Source organism: Pleurodeles waltl, chromosome 11 (assembly GCF_031143425.1).
Source record: "Pleurodeles waltl isolate 20211129_DDA chromosome 11, aPleWal1.hap1.20221129, whole genome shotgun sequence".
Lineage (NCBI taxonomy): Eukaryota > Metazoa > Chordata > Amphibia > Caudata > Salamandridae > Pleurodeles > Pleurodeles waltl.
The window spans coordinates 707,167,923-707,187,781 of record NC_090450.1 but is presented as its reverse complement, the minus strand read 5'-3'; the positions used below and the strand labels follow the sequence as shown (position 1 = coordinate 707,187,781).

Below are 19,859 nucleotides of genomic sequence, written 5' to 3'. Positions count from 1 at the left end.
CATTTTGAGGGTCCAGAAGCAGGAGACGGTACCTACGTTGACTAAAGCAAACTTTACAGCATATTACACCCATTCCTTTTGCTCCCTTTATAAGAAGTTTGTCTTTCACTGTGCCACTGGGCAGTGCTGTTCATGGATGATCCAATACCAGTCTTCCGAGAAACATTTTGGTCACCAGAATACATTAATTTTCAACAAATTAAGCACTGAGCTTGGGTGAAGGTGTTACTCAGATGTGACAGATTAACTTTGCAGATTTGTTTTATAATTGTAAAAGGTGGTCTAGTCTATTTTGAAATTGTGTTTCATGAGGAACATCAAATGTAAACCATTCACATACTGATGGAGTTTGGCATTTTATGCTTCCTTGCCTGGTGTGATTAAAGCAGGCAAACCCCAAAGTGAGTGAATGGAGAAGTAAAGCATAAAGCTTGTGAGAGCAGGTCAACTTCAAGGGTGCAATAGGATGGATTTCTTGCAGGATCCTCTGTTAGTGCATGTGTGCTAATCATTAACCAGTTCTGTGTCCAGGACGTAATGGTTACATCCTGAGGCACAGTGCTGCTGTGCCCAGGACGTAACCATTATGTCCTGGTCACAGAGCCCAGAGGGAGCACTAGCGCTCCCTCTGTGGGGTTCCCCCCCACCCCCCCAAGTCAGGGATGGAAGGGGAAGCCCTTCCCCAACCCCCCCGTGACGTCAGCGCGCGAGCGTGCGCTGATTAGTCACAGTGTCTCCCCCATCTCTCTGGAAGCTCTGCTTCCAGCGCGATTGAAAGAGAAATGTAAAGCATTTCTCTTTCAATCCCATGGGGGAGCCCCGGAGGGGCTTCAAAGGGAAGGAAATGTATTTCCTTCCCTTTGAAGTCTCTCCCAGGGTTTCAAAAGCCGGATTGCTTGCAATCCGGCTTTTGAAACCCCACTAGACACTAGGGATTTTTTTGTGTTTTTTTTTTAAAGTGACAAAAGGGAGCGACCCCTTGGGCAAGGGTCGCTCCCACGGGGGGCATTTTTTTGGGAAGGCCTTTTCTGCCCCCCCTGGGGGCAGATCGGCCTATTATTAGGCCGATCTGCCCCCAGGCGGGGCAGAAACCTCTAGGCACCAGGGATCATTTATTTTATTTTTTATTTTTGTCATGTTTTTTTTTTTTTTAGGTGGGGAGCGACCCCTTAGGCAAGGGTCGCTCCCCTAGGGGGCAAATAATTTTTAGGCCATTTCTGCCCCCCTTGGGGGCAGATTGGCCTATTTTGATGAGGCCAATCTGCCCCCAAGGGGGGCAGAAACCATTAGACACCAGGGAGTTTGTTTTTTTCCGTGAATTTCACGCAAGGGGAGCGACCCCTTGGGCAAGGGTCGCTCCCAGGGGGGGCATTTTTGGGGGAAGGCCTTTTCTGCCTCCCTGGGGGCAGATCGGCCTATTATTAGGCTGATCTGCCCCCAGGGGGGGCAGAAACCTCTAGGCACCAGGGATCATTTTATTTCATTTTTAATTTTTGTCATGTTTTTTTTTTTTTTTTAGGTGGGGAGCGACCCCTTAGGCAAGGGTCGCTCCCCTAGGAGGCAAACCACTAGGCACCAGGGATTTTTTGTTTTTTTTTTGTTTTACAGTTGGGGAGCGACCCCTTGGACAAGGGTCGCTCCCCTGGAGGGGCAAATTGTATTTAGGCCATTTCTGCCCGCTTTGGGGGCAGATAGGCCGATTTTAGGTCAATCTGCCCCCAAGGGGGGCAGAAACCACTAGGCACCAGGGATCTTTTTTTTGCGCCATCACGCAAGGGGAGCGACCTTGTAGGCAAGGGTCGCTCCCCGGGGGATGGTAGGGCAAATTTATTTTAGGCCATTTCTGCCCCCCTGGGGGCAGATCTGCCTATTGGTATTAGGCCGATCTGCCCGGGGGGGGGCATAAACCTCTAGGCGCCAGGGCAAATAGTTTTTTTGTGTTTTTTTTTTGTTTGTTTGTTTTTTAAGAGATGGGGAGTGACCCACTAGGCAAGGGTCACTCCCCTGGGGGGCAAATTGTATTTAGACCATTTCTGCCCCCCTTGGGGGCAGATTGGTCGATTTTAGGTCAATCTGCCCCAAGGGGGCAGAAACCACTAGGCACCGGGGATTTGTTTTTTGGTGCCAATGTCACGCAGGAGGAGCGACCCTGTAGGCAAGGGTCGCTCTCCGGAGGGGGGTGGGGGGGTTGGCGGGACAAATTTATTTTAGGCCATTTCTGCCCCCACCGGAGCCGGGTGAGCTAGAGGCCAAAATCCACAGGTAGGCACTTTGCAAAAAACACCTCTGTTTTCTGTGAAAAAATATGTTGTGTCCACGTTGTGTTTTGGGCCGTTTCCTTTCGTGGGCGCTAGGCCTACCCACAGAAGTGAGGTACCATTTTTATCGAGAGACTTAGGGGAACGCTGGGTGGAAGGAAATTTGTGGCTCCTCTCAGATTCCAGAACTTTCTGTCACCGAAATGAGAGGAAAAAGTGTTTTTTTGGCCAAATTTTGATGTTTGCAAAGGATTCTGGGTAACATAACCTGGTCAGAGCCCCGCAAGTCACCCCATCTTGGATTCCCCTGGGTTTCTAGTTTTCAAAAATGCACTGGTTTGCTAGGTTTCCCCAGGTGCCGGCTGAGCTACAGGCCAAAATCCACAGGTAGGAACTGTTTTCTATGAAAAAATGTGATGTGTCCACGTTGCGCTTTGGGGCATTTCCTGTCGCGTGCGCTAGGCCTACCCACACAAGTGAGGTATCATTTTTATCGGGAGACTTGGGGGAACGCTGGGTGGAAGGAAATTTGTGGCTCCTCTCAGATTCCAGAACTTTCTGCCACAGAAATGTGAGGAACATATGTTTTTTTATCCAAATTTTGAGGTTTGCAAAGGATTCTGGGTAACAGAACCTGGTCCGAGCCCCACAAGTCACCCCATCTTGGATTCCCCTAGGTCTCTAGTTTTCAGAAATGCACAGGTTTGGTAGGTTTCCCTAGGTGCCGGCTGAGCTAGAGGCCAAAACCTACAGGTAGGCACTTTGCAAAAAACACCTCTGTTTTCCTTAAAGAAATTGGATGTGTCCACGTTGCGCTTTGGGGCATTTCCTGTCGCGGGCGCTAGGCCTACCCACACAAGTGAGGTATCATTTTTATCGGGAGACTTGGGGGAACGCTGGGTGGAAGGAAATTTGTGGCTCCTCTCAGATTCCAGAACTTTCTGCCACAGAAATGTGAGGAACATGTGTTTTTTAGCCAAATTTTGAAGTTTGCAAAGGATTCTGGGTAACAGAACCTGGTCTGAGCCCCACAAGTCACCCAATCTTGGATTCCCCTAGGTCTCTAGTTTTCAGAAATGCACAGGTTTGGTAGGTTTCCCTAGGTGCCGGCTGAGCTAGAGGCCAAAATCTACAGGTAGGCACTTTGCAAAAAACACCTCTGTTTTCTTTCAAAGAATTGGATGTGTCCACGTTGCGCTTTGGGGCATTTCCTGTTGCGGGCGCTAGGCCTACACACACAAGTGAGGTATAATTTTTATCAGGAGACTTGGGGGAACGCTGGGTGGAAGGAAATTTGTGGCTCCTCTCCGATTCCAGAACTCTCTGCCACAGAAATGTGAGGAACATGTGTTTTTTTAGCCAAATTTTGAAGTTTGCAAAGGATTCTGGGTAACAGAACCTGGTCCGAGCCCCACAAGTCACCCCATCTTGGATTCCCCTAGGTCTCTAGTTTTCAGAAATGCACAGGTTTGGTAGGTTTCCCTAGGTGCCGGCTGAGCTAGAGGCCAAAATCTACAGGTAGGCACTTTGCAAAAAACACCTCTGTTTTCTTTCAAAAAATTGGATGTGTCCACGTTGCGCTTTGGGGCATTTCCTGTCGCAGGCGCTAGGCCTACCCACACAAGTGAGGTATCATTTCTATCGGAAGACTTGGGGGAAAGCTGGGTGGAAGGAAATTTGTGGCTCCTCTCAGATTCCAGAACTTTCTGCCACAGAAATGTGAGGAACATGTGTTTTTTTAGCCAAATTTTGAGGTTTGCAAAGGATTCTGGGTAACAGAACCTGGTCCGAGCCCCACAAGTCACCCCATCTTGGATTCCCCTAGGTCTCTAGTTTTCAGAAATGCACAGGTTTGGTAGGTTTCCCTAGGTGCCGGCTGAGCTAGAGGCCAAAATCTACAGGTAGGCACTTTGCAAAAAACACCTTTGTTTTCTTTAAAAAAATTGGATGTGTCCACGTTGCGCTTTGGGGCATTTCCTGTCGCGGGCGCTAGGCCTACACACACAAGTGAGGTATAATTTTTATCGGGAGACTTGGGGGAACGCTGGGTGGAAGGAAATTTGTGGCTCCTCTCAGATTCCAGAACTTTCTGCCACAGAAATGTGAGGAACATGTGTTTTTTTAGCCAAATTTTGAGGTTTGCAAAGGATTCTGGGTAACAGAACCTGGTCCGAGCCCCACAAGTCACCCCATATTGGATTCCCCTAGGTCTCTAGTTTTCAGAAATGCCCAGGTTTGGTAGGTTTCCCTAGGTGCCGGCTGAGCTAGAGGCCAAAATCTACAGGTAGGCACTTTGCAAAAAACACCTCTGTTTTCTTTAAAAAAATTGGATGTGTCCACGTTGCGCTTTGGGGCATTTCCTGTCGCGGGCGCTAGGCCTACTCACACAAGTGAGGTATCATTTTTATCGGGAGACTTGGGGGAACGCTGGGTGGAAGGAAATTTGTGGCTCCTCTCAGATTCCAGAACTTTCTGCCACAGAAATGTGAGGAACATGTGTTTTTTTAGCCAAATTTTGAGGTTTGCAAAGGATTCTGGGTAACAGAACCTGGTCCGAGCCCCACAAGTCACCCCATCTTGGATTCCCCTAGGTCTCTAGTTTTCAGAAATGCACAGGTTTGGTAGGTTTCCCTAGGTGCCGGCTGAGCTAGAGGCCAAAATCTACAGGTAGGCACTTTGCAAAAAACACCTCTGTTTTCTTTCAAAAAATTGGATGTGTCCACGTTGCGCTTTGGGGCATTTTCTGTCGCAGGCGCTAGGCCTACCCACACAAGTGAGGTATCATTTCTATCGGAAGACTTGGGGGAAAGCTGGGTGGAAAGAAATTTGTGGCTCCTCTCAGATTCCAGAACTTTCTGCCACAGAAATGTGAGGAACATGTGTTTTTTTAGCCAAATTTTGAGGTTTGCAAAGGATTCTGAGTAACAGAACCTGGTCCGAGCCCCACAAGTCACCCCATATTGGATTCCCCTAGGTCTCTAGTTTTCAGAAATGCCCAGGTTTGGTAGGTTTCCCTAGGTGCCGGCTGAGCTAGAGGCCAAAATCTACAGGTAGGCACTTTGCAAAAAACACCTCTGTTTTCTTTAAAAAAATTGGATGTGTCCACGTTGCGCTTTGGGGCATTTCCTGTCGCGGGCGCTAGGCCTACACACACAAGTGAGGTATCATTTTTATCGGGAGACTTGGGGGAACGCTGGGTGGAAGGAAATTTGTGGCTCCTCTCAGATTCCAGAACTTTCTGCCACAGAAATGTGAGGAACATGTGTTTTTTTAGCCAAATTTTGAGGTTTGCAAAGGATTCTGGGTAACAGAACCTGGTCCGAGCCCCACAAGTCACCCCATCTTGGATTCCCCTAGGTCTCTAGTTTTCAGAAATGCACAGGTTTGGTAGGTTTCCCTAGGTGCCGGCTGAGCTAGAGGCCAAAATCTACAGGTAGGCACTTTGCAAAAAACACCTCTGTTTTCTTTCAAAAAATTGGATGTGTCCACGTTGCGCTTTGGGGCATTTCCTGTCGCAGGCGCTAGGCCTACCCACACAAGTGAGGTATCATTTCTATCGGAAGACTTGGGGGAAAGCTGGGTGGAAAGAAATTTGTGGCTCCTCTCAGATTCCAGAACTTTCTGCCACAGAAATGTGAGGAACATGTGTTTTTTTAGCCAAATTTTGAGGTTTGCAAAGGATTCTGGGTAACAGAACCTGGTCCGAGCCCCACAAGCCACCCCATCTTGGATTCCCCTAGGTCTCTAGTTTTCAGAAATGCACAGGTTTGGTAGGTTTCCCTAGGTGCCGGCTGAGCTAGAGGCCAAAATCTACAGGTAGGCACTTTGCAAAAAACACCTCTGTTTTCTTTCAAAAAATTGGATGTGTCCACGTTGCGCTTTGGGGCATTTCCTGTCGCAGGCGCTAGGCCTACCCACACAAGTGAGGTATCATTTCTATCGGAAGACTTGGGGGAAAGCTGGGTGGAAAGAAATTTGTGGCTCCTCTCAGATTCCAGAACTTTCTGCCACAGAAATGTGAGGAACATGTGTTTTTTTAGCCAAATTTTGAGGTTTGCAAAGGATTCTGGGTAACAGAACCTGGTCCGAGCCCCACAAGTCACCCCATCTTGGATTCCCCTAGGTCTCTAGTTTTCAGAAATGCACAGGTTTGGTAGGTTTCCCTAGGTCCTGGCTGAGCTAGAGGCCAAAATCTACAGGTAGGCACTTTGCAAAAAACACCTTTGTTTTCTTTAAAAAAATTGGATGTGTCCACGTTGCACTTTGGGGCATTTCCTGTCGCGGGCGCTAGGCCTACCCACACAAGTGAGGTATCATTTTTATCGGGAGACTCGGGGGAACGCTGGGTGGAAGGAAATTTGTGGCTCCTCTCAGATTCCAGAACTTTCTGCCACAGAAATGTGAGGAACATGTGTTTTTTTGGCCAAATTTTGAGGTTTGCAAAGGATTCTGGGTAACAGAACCTGGTCCGAGCCCCACAAGTCACCCCATCTTGGATTCCCCTAGGTCTCTAGTTTAAAAAAATGCACAGGTTTGGTAGCTTTCCCTAGGTGCTGGCTGAGGTAGATGCCAAAATCTACAGGTAGGCACTTTGCAAAAAACACCTCTGTTTTCTTTAAAAAAAACGGGATGTGTCCACGTTGCGTTTTGGGGCGTTTCCTGTCGCGGGCGATAGGCCTACACACACAAGTGAGGTATAATTTTTATCGGGAGACTTGGGGGAACGCTGGGTGGAAGGAAATTTGTGGCTCCTCTCAGATTCCAGAACTTTCTGCCACAGAAATGTGAGGAACATGTGTTTTTTTAGCCAAATTTTGAGGTTTGCAAAGGATTCTGGGTAACAGAACCTGGTCCGAGCCCCACAAGTCACCCCATCTTGGATTCCCCTAGGTCTCTAGTTTTCAGAAATGCACAGGTTTGGTAGGTTTCCCTAGGTGCCGGCTGAGCTAGAGGCCAAAATCTACAGGTAGGCACTTTGCAAAAAACACCTCTGTTTTCTTTAAAAAAATTGGATGTGTCCACGTTGCGCTTTGGGGCATTTCCTGTCGCGGGCGTTAGGCCTACACACACAAGTGAGGTATAATTTTTATCGGGAGACTTGGGGGAACGCTGGGTGGAAGGAAATTTGTGGCTCCTCTCAGATTCCAGAACTTTCTGCCACAGAAATGTGAGGAACATGTGTTTATTTAGCCAAATTTTGAGGTTTGCAAAGGATTCTGGGTAACAGAACCTGGTCCGAGCCCCACAAGTCACCCCATCTTGGATTCCCCTAGGTCTCTAGTTTTCAGAAATGCACAGGTTTGGTAGGTTTCCCTAGGTGCCGGCTGAGCTAGAGGCCAAAATCTACAGGTAGGCACTTTGCAAAAAACACCTCAGTTTTCTTTCAAAAAATTGGATGTGTCCACGTTGCGCTTTGGGGCATTTCCTGTCGCAGGCGCTAGGCCTACCCACACAAGTGAGGTATCATTTCTATCGGAAGACTTGGGGGAAAGCTGGGTAGAAGGAAATTTGTGGCTCCTCTCAGATTCCAGAACTTTCTGCCACAGAAATGTGAGGAACATGTGTTTTTTTAGCCAAATTTTGAGGTTTGCAAAGGATTCTGGGTAACAGAACCTGGTCCGAGCCCCACAAGTCACCCCATCTTGGATTCCCCTAGGTCTCTAGTTTTCAGAAATGCACAGGTTTGGTAGGTTTCCCTAGGTGCCGGCTGAGCTAGAGGCCAAAATCTACAGGTAGGCACTTTGCAAAAAACACCTCTGTTTTCTTTTAAAAAAATGGGATGTGTCCACGTTGCGTTTTGGGGCGTTTCCTGTCGCGGGCGATAGGCCTACCCACACAAGTGAGGTATCATTTTTATCGGGAGATTTGGGGGAACATAGATTAGCAAAACAAGTGTTATTGCCCCTTGTCTTTCTCTACATTTTTTCCTTCCAAATATAGGAGAGTGTGTAAAAAAGACATCTATTTGAGAAATGCCCTGTAATTCACATGCTAGTATGGTCACCCCGGAATTCAGAGATGTGGAAATAACCACTGCTCCTCAACACCTTATCTTGTACACTTTTTGGAAATACAAAGGTTTTCTTGATAGCTATTTTTTACGCTTTATATTTCAGCAAATGAATTGCTGTATACCCGGTATAGAATGAAAACGCACTGCAGGGTGCAACTCATTTATTGGCTCTGGGTACCTCGGGTTCTTGATGAACCTACAAGCCCTATATATCCCCGCAACCAGAGGAGTCCAGCAGACGTAATGGTATATTGCTTTCGATAATCTGACATTGCAGGGAAAAGCTACAGAGTAAAACGTAGAGAAAAATTGATGTTTTTTTCACCTCAATTTCAATATTTTTCTTTTTCAGTTGTTATTTTCTGTAGGAAACCCTTGTAGGATCTACACAAATGACCCCTTGCTGAATTCAGAATTTTGTCTACTTTTCAGAAATGTTTAGGTTTCTGGGATCCGGCATTGGTTTCATGCCCATTTCTGTCACTGACTGGAAGGAGGCTGAAAGCACAAAAAATTGAAAAAAGGGGGTATGTCCCAGTAAAATGCCAAAATTGTGTTGAAAAATTGGGTTTTCTGATTCAAGTTATGAGGGCCTAAGCGCGAACTGCCCCAAATAGGCAAAAAAAGGCCTGGCACAGGAGGGGGTAAAGGCCTGGCAGCGAAGGGGTCAATATATGGCTTTGGTGGCACCATAAACAAAGGGAAGGACTCCCGTCATGGTGCCTTCAGTGATCAAAAGCTCTTCATACTCTACTAACCTGCTAGCTGTACCTTCTATCCTCCTGCGAGAGAGCACCAGGCATCTGTTCAGGTGAAGGAACATGAGCTCTGCACTGCCTGGGGGTGCAGGTGTTGTGCACTGCTGGAGCTACAGGAGCACTTTGAGAGAGATGCAGCAGGGTTATGGGCCTGCACACACTTTCCCACAAGCATGGGTCTACTCACAGCTCTCCTTTTGACTATATCAATAGAATATCAATAGAATCCTGCAGACGTGTCTTATGTTGTTGGCGCTCACCAGAACAAAAATAAATTAAATTTTGACATGGGTTCAGCTCCTTTACTAATATGGCTGCAAACACTACTTCCAAATAGAATAATCAATTGTTTGAACACTACCTTAGATGACAGAAAATACCACATTTAAATGATACTGATGGCTACAATGGAGATCATTGAGAAGTCATTACATCCTGGAGTAAAAATGCTTGTATTACATATTTTGGTGCTTTTATTGCACAAAAGCAGAGGTATTAAACTCATTATTAAGGAACCGTGAAATGTGGAAAATATTCCACATTTACTTGTGAAATACATATTTTGTCACCACTGTGCAAAGGTTTTGCACTGTTCAGGGTAGTAGAATTATGTAGCTTGAAGGACCAAGGTTATCAAAATTATGCGACAAAAATGCAAATTATGCAGGATATTGGCTGAATTATTTTTATTTGTGTGAGCTTGAAACAACAATTTTGCTGAAGTCTGCATAGTTTGGAAATTATGTGGTAAATTCAGTAAATCAATAATTAATCTGTGAACTCTGCAGCGAGAGAGGCACATAAATCCATTGATCTCACTATTGCCTATAGATTTATCAATAACTAATTTGTGACAGGTAAGCAGAACCTTAACATTTTAATTCCAGACAATGCTCATTGTTATCAGCACTTTGAATAAAACAGCTTGTAATATTAAAAATACATAACAGGTACCTTATTATTGCCATCTGCGACTTCTGGTGGTATTTAGGAACTGCAAGGCCAAAGATATCATCAGAACCCCTCAATGGTAACATTGGAATAGATTACACAGTTCCCTCTTATACATGCTATTTATGTACTTAACTTCAAACCATTTTGTATATGCAAATAGGTAAACCTCAACCTTAAACAAGAGGCAATTCATTTAGGTGCGACCCATATATAAACATAAATAACAAAACAATTTGCATTTGGTACACTAATTAGACAGCATGAAGAATGCAGCCTAATGACTATGTTGAAACAGCAACAGAACATGAGTGTTCACAAGGAGTGGTGAAATTGAATGTTTGGAGTTTTTTCTGAAAGTTCTAGTACATCAACTGAGAAAGGAGATGTGGTCTAGTGGCTGAGCTAGCAAGCTGAGGACCTTGATTTTAATCCATCTAGCACTGACTGAAAATTGTATAGCTCTGGGAAATCATTTAGGGGGTCATTCTGACCCTGGCGGCCGGTGGCCGCCAGGGCCACCGACCACGGGAGCACCGCCAACAGGCTGGCGGTGCTCCCACTTGCATTCTGACCGCGGCGGTTCAGCCGCGGTCAGAAGCGGCAAGTCGGCGGGCTCCCGCCGACTTACCGCTGCTCGGGGGAATCCTTCATGGCGGCGGAGCGCGCTCCGCCGCCATGAGGATTCTGACAGCCCCTACCGCCATCCTGTTCATGGCGGGAAAGCCGCCATGAACAGGATGGCGGTAGGGGGTGCCGCGGGGCCCCTGGGGGCCCCTGCCGTGCCCATGCCAATGGCATGGGCACGGCAGGGGCCCCCGTAAGAGGGCCCCAAAAAGTATTTCAGTGTCTGCCTTGCAGACACTGAAATACGCGACGGGTGCAACTGCACCCGTCGCACCCCTGCAACTACGCCGGCTCAATTCTGAGCCGGCGTCCTCGTTGCAGGGGCATTTCCTCTGGGCCGGCGGGCGCTCTCTTGGAGAGCGCCCGCCGGCCCAGAGGAAATGTCTGAATGGCCGCCGCGGTCCTCTGACCGCGGTGCGGTCATTTGGCGGCGGTACTATGGCGGACGGCCTCCGCCGTCCGCCATAGTAAGAATCACCCCCTTAATCACAATGGGCCTCATTTACGAGTCCCTAGTGGCACACTGCACCGCCGGAGCGTCATTCTTTTTGACGCTCTGGTGGCACAGTGTGCCATCCCATATTTACAAGGCCACGCAAAGCCACTTTGAGTGGCTTTTCATGGCCTTGTAAATCTGGACCTCTTTCACGCATAACACTGCGTGAAAGGGGAGGTTCATGGGTGTTACTTGCACTGTTCCCATGCAACACCCAGGAAACCTGAAGGAATCTGACCCAATTTCAGATGTACAAGTCTGGAAATGTGTCAGATTCCTACGCCACCTAAGGGGTGGCATAAGAATGACGCAACCAGGAGAAATATCTTTTTCTCTCCCCGTTTTTTCCTCTTTCTGTGTGTGCTGCATTCTGCAGCACACATAGAGGAAAACACCTCTTTGGATTGTTTTCGTGCAGGAAGGTGTCGCTTCCTCCACAAAAACAATCATCCATGTAACTCAGGCATCCTTGCACCATAGTGCAAGGGTGCCTGCATTGGGGCTAGGCAGCAATTTGTGTGCCAGCGCAGGTGAGAGAACAGAATTGTGATGTATCTTGTAGATTCGGTGCATTTTTGTCCTTGTCTGGTGGCGCAGGGCGGGCAGCAAGGTATTTGCTGCGCCGCCCTGTGCCACAGGGATCGTAAATGAGGCCCAATGTGCCTAAAATTTAAATGTGTAAGATACTAATGTCAATGAGTGTAACAAAAAGATAAAAGCCACCACTTGATGAATACAATCATGCATCATTTTCTGTCAAGTCCCATAATGGGCACAGTCTGTCGCTCTTACGCAATGGAAATACCAACACGTCATGCTTTCACATTGTGATCAGGTATCCGGCTCATTATTCTGTGGATATCCCTTCCTTTTGAGCCCACCTCATTTTGTATCAGCCAGATAGAAGGTCCCACGATTTTCTTTATCCCGGTTTATTCTTCACACCTCAAATCTACTTCTCAATGTCTGTAGGAGCACTTTATTGGGCACATTGGGAGATTCCCCTGCACACATCTTCTTCTTCCCTGGAAGCACATTATCATTATGCAGTTGATGCTACTCATGATCAGAAAAGAAATGTTTCCAGTAAGCCTTCAGTGCTTTTATTTCTGACGTGCACAGGACTGGCTTGGCACGAAACATCTTGCCATCATCTGAAGCTCGCAGGTCTGGTGGACACACTGAGCTCCAACAGTGCTCAGTGTCTCAGGGGAACGTATCGGTGAAGACAAAAGATCTGGCTTTAATGTGCAACTGCAGGAAAGAGCAGGCATGGCATATGCCTTTTCCATGCATTAGCGCAATAAATCTGGACCTAGTTGCCTTTCAAAGGTGTATTCTAAAACTGTCTTGGCCCCCAGTGTGCGAAATGGTAGCCTCACCAAGAATTTTTAGTACTAGCCCCCCTCTAGTTGTCACCCTGGTCAACGGATACATGTATGCCTTCACTTACTTGTCAAAACCTGTTGCAGTTGATCAGGGGACCCAGGGTGCATCATTTTTCAGGAAACTCCTGTGACCTGTGTGGGGTTTCGGTCACGGTTGATGTGCATGTTTGGGCATCAAACCTGTTGCGGTGCCTGGAGGACACCTAGGCATGAGGGTTAAGGTTTGTTTTTACTGATTATAAATGAATTATGCCATGTTCGATTTGCGGAATTTGCCGGCATTAGATTTCTTGTTATGGGCAAAGTACGCATTAATTTTTTTAGGGGCAAGCGCAAAGTTTTCCATCCCGTGTTGTAATCTCTCTTTGGGCTTCAAACAATGCCCATGTCACGTCAGTTTCTTTCATTGGCTCGTGGACTTGCCTTTTAAAATCTGCTTGCTTTCATTAGTGAAAGGCATGCATAAGTCATGTCTTTTCAGGTGTTTAGCCTTCCTCGAGCACAGCAACCAAGTACTGAAAACATACGAGGCTCCACGTTTTCATCTGGTTTCTGAACTACTTTTTCTATTTTTGCGCAGCGTGATCTCGCTGGGCAGAAGTCAAGAGATTTGCATGAAATCGACCCTGTTACATAGTTAATTGCACTTTTGCCAGTTACGGAGATAATTCCGCTCTTGCCGGTTACGTAGATAATTGCACTTTTGCCGGTTACATGGATAATTGCACTTTTGCCGATACGTTTCACTACGAGTGAACTTTTATTTCCTTTGTGTGTCTGCTTTGCACTGATGGCGGCCGTCAGCTCGCTTATGTGAAACTTTTACTTTTCAGTTTATATGGCAAGAAAAGTCCAGTTAGTTAAGTGAAAGTGTTTTATTTTCATTTTCAATTTATGTGGCAAGAAAAGTCTAGTTGGGAGTTTACAATGCTAATTGCTCTAGCAAACGCGAGACCAATGGTTAATTTGTTTTTATTTTTTCCCGGTGCTGAGCACCGGCACTTATTTTTGAGGGCCAGCGCTTATTCTTCTGACTCAAGCATTTGCTGCGAGCAAAAGACACATATGGGAAAGACGGAGGAAGAGAAAAACGAAAAAGCGTCAGAAAGGTAAAAAGCAGAAAACTGCCAGAGTGAGCTAAAGGGGCAGGGAATGGCTTTAAATGGATTGAAGAGGCCCGAGATCGCTTCAGAATTACGCTGTCTCGGGATTCCATGCTAGCACATTTAATTGCAGCAGCCGCATGTTTAAGAGAAGGGCTTTGTGCACCAGCATGTTTTTATTGATAAATTAAGCACTGCGCGAGACCTGTTGCATTCCAAATGTTTGTTTTAAATTAGGGAGAGTAGTATTTGATATAGGTTGTAAAATGGCATGACGATAAGGCATCAAGTGGAGCAGGTCTGTAGTACTGCCTGGATCAGAGCCAGCAGAGAGGGACGTGTTCTGGAAACACGTGCTTTTCTCTTTTGGTAGAGAAAGCGTATTTAGCTATGGAGGGGCCCGCGGAGAGAGAGACTCGTTCTAGTCTGTCCGCGGGCACGTTCGGGAGGACAGGAAGTGGCGCAGGGGCGCCGGATTGGTTGAAAGTAAGTGGGGGTGGGGTTTTAATGAGGGTTTTTAAGGGGAATGGGAGGGTGGGTCGGCCTCTTCTTCCGCGCCGACCTGTATTAGGAGGGGCGGAATTTTTTAAGCAAGTCCGTGCAAGTGTGAAGGGCATTTAGTTGGGGTGGGCCCGTGAGTATTTAATATTCTTCCGAGTGTGTGTCTGTGTCGGGGAACGTGGCACGCGAGGCTCCGCGGCCTCAGTGCGCCCACAGCATGTGCCCCGGGGTGTCGGCTGGCGCGCGAGGCCAGACGGGTCCCGCGCCGGTTTTCCACATAAAAATTCATGAAGCGCGAGGCTCGGCGGCCTCAGCGCTTACGGCACAGTGGGCCCAGGGGCTCATTTACGGGGAAGGCCAGGCGGGGCCCGGGCAGGAATTTTCTATTGGAACAATTAACGCGGCGAGAGGCTCGGCGGCCTTTGACGCGTGGAAGTAGGTGCCCTAGGGGTGTCGGCTGCGCACTGAGTCAGGCAGGCCCCGCAATCTTTTCCTCACGGTTGAAGCAGGCCAGTAGTGTGAGGCTAGACGGCCTCAGCGCTTTTAGCAGTAGGGCCCCAGGGGGCCATTTTTTATCACGGGGCCAGACGGGCCACGCTTTTTGGTATAAATTCAGACAATTAAAGCATGGGGCTCTTCGGGCTCAGTGCTTTAGCGCCAGATACCCCAGGGGTGTCTGCTGGAGCACAGGTTAGTGAGGGCCCCCACAATAGTCTTATATTCACGCGGCTCTCGCTGTTTTGGACTGTGCAGTGCCATGGCAACCAGCCATGACGCTGAGGTGGTCAGGGCCGCGCTTCACATCTTGGGCGAAGCCGGCCGTTCTGATCTACTCAGGCTTGGGGTCTTGGACCAGGCCTGGGTCGGGATGACACAGCCGACGCGGGCTGCGTCGAGCCGGGTAGCGGCTGCAATTGCCGCATGCAAGTCCCAGGACTTGGATGGAGACAAAGAGGTGGGGGGGCCCAAGAGCAGGAATCAGATGCTGGAGTGGGGATGCTTAACGCGCCCAGCCCTATAATTTTCAGTGGGGAGACGCAGGGCACACAGGTGCCAGGTCCAGGGGCCGCAGGAGAGGGCAGCTCAAGCACAGTATTGGATGGGCCCACAGGGGCAGAGGGGGACATTGCGAGAGGGGAGGTCCCTGTCTTACAGGCGGAGGAGAGTGAGAAGTCTTTGCCTGGGCCTAGTGGCAGGTGGGCCCCTTTAGACCTGTCCTGCCCAAGGGGGGGGCCAACAGCCCGAGGTGCCCAGGGGCCCCAGCCAAAAAATGAGGGAAGTACACAGGAAAATCCGGGGGTGGGGGCAGACCCAAGGCAGCCCCGATACAGGCCAGATCAGCAAAGCACGAGGTAGGTGGGGAGTCAGGGCCATTGGGGCCCGGGCCCTTCCGTGCAAGGAGGCTGGGACCATGCAGAGGCATGGGACTTGGAAGCCAGGATTCGAGAGCAACGCAGGGTTGTGGCAGAAACTGAGGCCAGGTGGGCCCAGTTGTGCAAGGACAGGGAAGAATCGGGTACCCGTGGTGATGCAATTAAAAGGGCAAGAGAGGTCCCAGACGCCAGGGGGTCACAGCCATCTAGTGCAGGTGCAGGGAGTTGGGTCTGGGTACCACAGACAGAAGCGGGGTGGGGACAAGAGGCTTGTGCGGCCGAGGGGCCGGTCGGCGCTGGAAGCCCCAGTGGCGCATACAGCCACGTGGGAAGAAGTAAATCAATGCCAGCAGCTGAGGTTGGCAGGAGAAGGGCGATGCCAACGGGGCACAACACGGCCCAAACACATTGGTCCGAAGCACTAGAGGGGTCTGCGGCGGCCTTCTCTACACCGTTGGAGTGTGGGTACCACAATGATGGTTTGCACCATGTGGGTCAGGAAACAACAGCTACAATGCCAACAAAGTCACGGGGTATATGGAAAACAGGTGTGAAGAGTTGGAATTGGATTATGAGGAAGACGGGGATGATTGGGAAGACAGAGAGATACGGGATGAGGAGGTGAGTGGTGTCAAGAAGGTGGGGCGAGGGCGCAAGTGCGGCGCAACCTCTTCCTCTGATTTTGTTTTACAGGACACCATTGTGGCTGAAGGGCCAGCAGGAGTACGGCAAGCAATGTTGCGTGGTAGAGCAATGAGGAGAACGCAGCGCAATTTGTGGGAGACTGACGAGGTAAGGGGAGATGGTGGTCAGTCTGGGGCAACTGGTGGGATCGCAAAGGTGCCAGGCACAAACAAATCCATTGGTGTGGGGGATGGGTCAGTGTTGGAGACAACAGGTTTGATTTCAGGACAGAAGGGAGACGCGAACAAGGACAATGAGGCCTCTTCCACAGAAGTCACAACAGCAGGTAGTCAGACTGCAGGGGATGACACGGGCGCAGAGGACAAGAATGGGGGAAGTCATAGGAAGCGACTTCCGTATATGGGTTTGGCCATGCCCTTGGGGTCTCATGTAGCTGCCAAAACAAAGACGAGGATATGGAAGCACGAGTATTTAGATGTTTTTAAGCTTCAGCATAGGGACATACAGGCCAAAGAGGGATCTAAGGAGGAAGGATGGGAACTAGCACGCAGGCCCAGGGTTCCTATTACAATGGACAATTGGACGTCCGCTTTTCTGATATTGACCAGTATATATTGTGAAAAGTACCCGGACAGGGCCATTGCGCTTTTCAAATACATGGACATTATTAGGAAGGCACAGATGCATTTTGGGGGCTTTGCATGGCTGAGTCATGACGAAGAGTTTAGGACTCGGGTGAATGTAAATCCGGAGAAGCCTTGGGGGGATGTCGAGCCAGAGTTATGGATGCAATGGATGGCATCGGCACAGTATTTGGCGTCCACGCATACGGCAAGCGGGCTACAGGTAGTGTATAAGCCTTTTCAGTCACGCCCCGCCCTGGGAGGGGCAGGCGCTGCTACAAAAACATCGGTGTCCACCACGGGTGCTTGCTAGAACTTCAACAAAGATTTTTGCTCACGACCACAGTGTAGGTTTAAACATGATTGCTCCAAGTGCGGGGGCCGTCACCCAGTCATTCAATGTTTTTCCCTTTCAAGCCCAGCGGAGCAATGGAGGGCGTCTAGAGGAAGGGGCACACAAGGCGCTACTGGGCCAAAGGGGTCCTACGCCAGTTAGATTGGAGATTTTGTTGCCTTGGTTGTGCATCTATCCAGAGGTGGATAAGGCTTGTCAATTGGAGTGGGGGTTTCGAGAAGGTTTCAGGGTGGGTTATCAAGGTCCCCAAGAGAGGAGGTGGGCAGACAATTTGCGGTCTGCTAAGGAGCAGCCTCAGATAGTGCGTGACAAATTGGCAAAAGAGGTGGCACTGGGGAGAATAGCAGGGCCGTTTTATGATTGGCCAAGCGATCAATTGATGATATCCCCTTTGGGAGTGGTACCCAAAAAAGCGCTGGGCGAGTTCTGCTTGATTCACCATTTGTCATGGACTGAGGGTGCGTCGGTCAATTATTTTATTGCGCAAGAAGACACCAAGGTGATTTACGCCTCGGTGGATGATACAGTGAAGTTAGTTTTGAGGTGCGGGCGAAAGGCGGAAATGGCAAAATGTGACATACAATCTGCCTTTAGGCTGTTACCCATTCATCCAGCAGATTTTGACCTCCTGGGTATGCAGCTGGACGGAGCCATTTACGTGGACAAGGTGTTACCCATGGGCTGTGCAATATCATGCGCTCTATTTGAAACATTCAGCACTTTCTTGCAGTGTGTTTTTGTCAGAATAAGTGGCCACCGGAGGGTGACGCACTACTTGGATGATTTCTTATTTGTAGGGGCAGCCACATCCGGGGCCTGTGGACGGGCTTTGGCAGATTTTCAGAGATTAGCTCAGCAGACAGGAGTGCCGTTGGCCCCGGAGAAGACAGAAGGACTGCTATCAATTTTGACCTTTTTGGGCATTGAATTAGAATCAGACGCACTGGTGGCCAGATTGCTAGCGTAAAAAATGACAGAAATAATTGAATTTCTGGTGGTAGTGCGAACTCTTCGCAAGATGGATTTATGAACGGCTCAAAAATTGTTGGGATACCGTAATTTTGCATGCACGGTAGTGAGGGGAGGACGGACGTTTTGTAGGCGATTGGGGCTGTCCATGTCAGGAGCAGCGCTACCACACCACAGGATAAGGGTTTCGTTGGCATTGAGAGAGGACATCAAAGTATGGGAAACCTTTCTGAGAAAATTCAATGGGGTACCCATGTCTTTCGGTGACATTGACACGGTGTGGCATGTCCAAATGTTTTCGAATGCAGTGGGAGCTTCGGGTTTCGGCATTTACTGGGACGGCAGGTGGTGCACCGAAACATGGCACCACAATGGCTGCAGCAAGGGAGGAGCATTGCTTTCCTTTAGTTTTTTCCACCATTAGTGGCACTGGCAGTTTGGGGCCAAGAGTTGGCCAACAGAACTGTGGTTTTTCAGGTGGACAACATGACAGTAGTGGAGTTAGTCAACAGACAGAGTGCTAGGGACCTCAGAGTTTTGCGCTTATTGCACCAGTTTATGCTTCGATGTTTATCTCTAAATGTTATCTTTAAAGCTACACACATACCCGGGGTTAACAACGAGATTGCAGATTCCCTATCTCGTTCACAGTGGTGGTGTTTTCGCGAGTTGGCGCCAGGAGCGGAACTGAACAAGACTGCGGTCCCGGCAGACATTTGGGACTGGGGAGCATGATGATCACGGGGCTTGTGGAGATGTCTTTAGCGGTATCCACGCAGCAGAGTTACAGGCTTGCATGGTTGGAGTTTCAATCTTTTGAGTTGTTTGTGGGCAATTTCTGGGCTCAAGGTCCACAGAACCTCGAGGCACAGGCTTTACGCTTTGTGCTTTTTCTGATTGAGGAGGGTTTATCCCCAGCCACAATAGGTGGGAAGCTGGCAGGGGTTTCATTTTATGGGACACTTTTCTTTGGTTCTGATCCAGCACGTAATGACTTGTTAGGAAGGATGCTGAAAGGTTGGGGTAGGGTCAGGGCTAGTGTGGTTAAACCAGCAAGAGAACCCATTACTTTTGAAATACTGCTGGAGCTATTGCATGTGTTGCCAGTATGTTGTGCGGATGAGTACGAAGTGGGTTTATTTCGCCTCTGTATGGTTTGGATGTTTTTTGGCGCGTTTAGAGTATCTGAACTGTTGGGTGTAGGGAAGGAGATTGGGGTAAAAGTTAAGGAAGTTTGCATGCACAGGGAAAGGTTGGGTCTGGCTCAGGCGTTCAAAGACGGATCAGTTGGGGAGAGGTAAATGGGTATGGCTGGATAAGGGGGGGACGAGTTGGCGTGCCCAGTAAAAGAATGGATGTCTTTTAAGCAAAAGCTGAGTAGGTCGGGAGAAAGTAGGGTGTTTGTACATGTGTCAGGGAAGAAGCTTACTAGCTATCAGTTGTTACAGGTTTTGAGGATGGCGCTTGGACGGACGGGGCGGCGTTCAGTGGATTTTGGCACACATTCGTTCAGGATTGTCACAGCTACAGTGGCAGCTCATTTAGGTTGGGACTGGGCTAAGATTAAGGCCATAGGCAGATGGAAATCTAGATGCTGCGAGCGTTATGTCTGGCCGTGAGGAGCTTAAGGCGCAGAAGGGTGTTTCAAGGAATGAAGAAGTATTGGGGGGGGGTTAGGTTTTCATGACAGCCTTTACAGTGTTTTTTCTGTGCAGGATGTGTGGCCGGGCCACAGAAAAACAAGATGGTGACATGGCTGCTCGGCCATTCCTTCGTTCACTAGGGGGTGAAATTTGCAA

At 48.7% G+C, this 19,859-nt stretch overlaps 1 protein-coding gene across 1 annotated transcript in view; it reads right to left on the bottom strand.

The window, feature by feature from the left end:
- The window catches only part of LOC138266018 (cytosolic purine 5'-nucleotidase-like), a 289,639-nt gene that overhangs the window by 227,850 nt on the left and 41,930 nt on the right, over positions 1 to 19,859 (bottom strand). The window contains exon 2 of the mRNA XM_069214326.1: positions 9,984 to 10,023. Coding sequence (XP_069070427.1) covers positions 9,984 to 9,997 — 14 coding nt within the window. The 5' untranslated portion in view covers positions 9,998 to 10,023. The remainder of the gene's footprint in view (positions 1 to 9,983; positions 10,024 to 19,859) is intronic.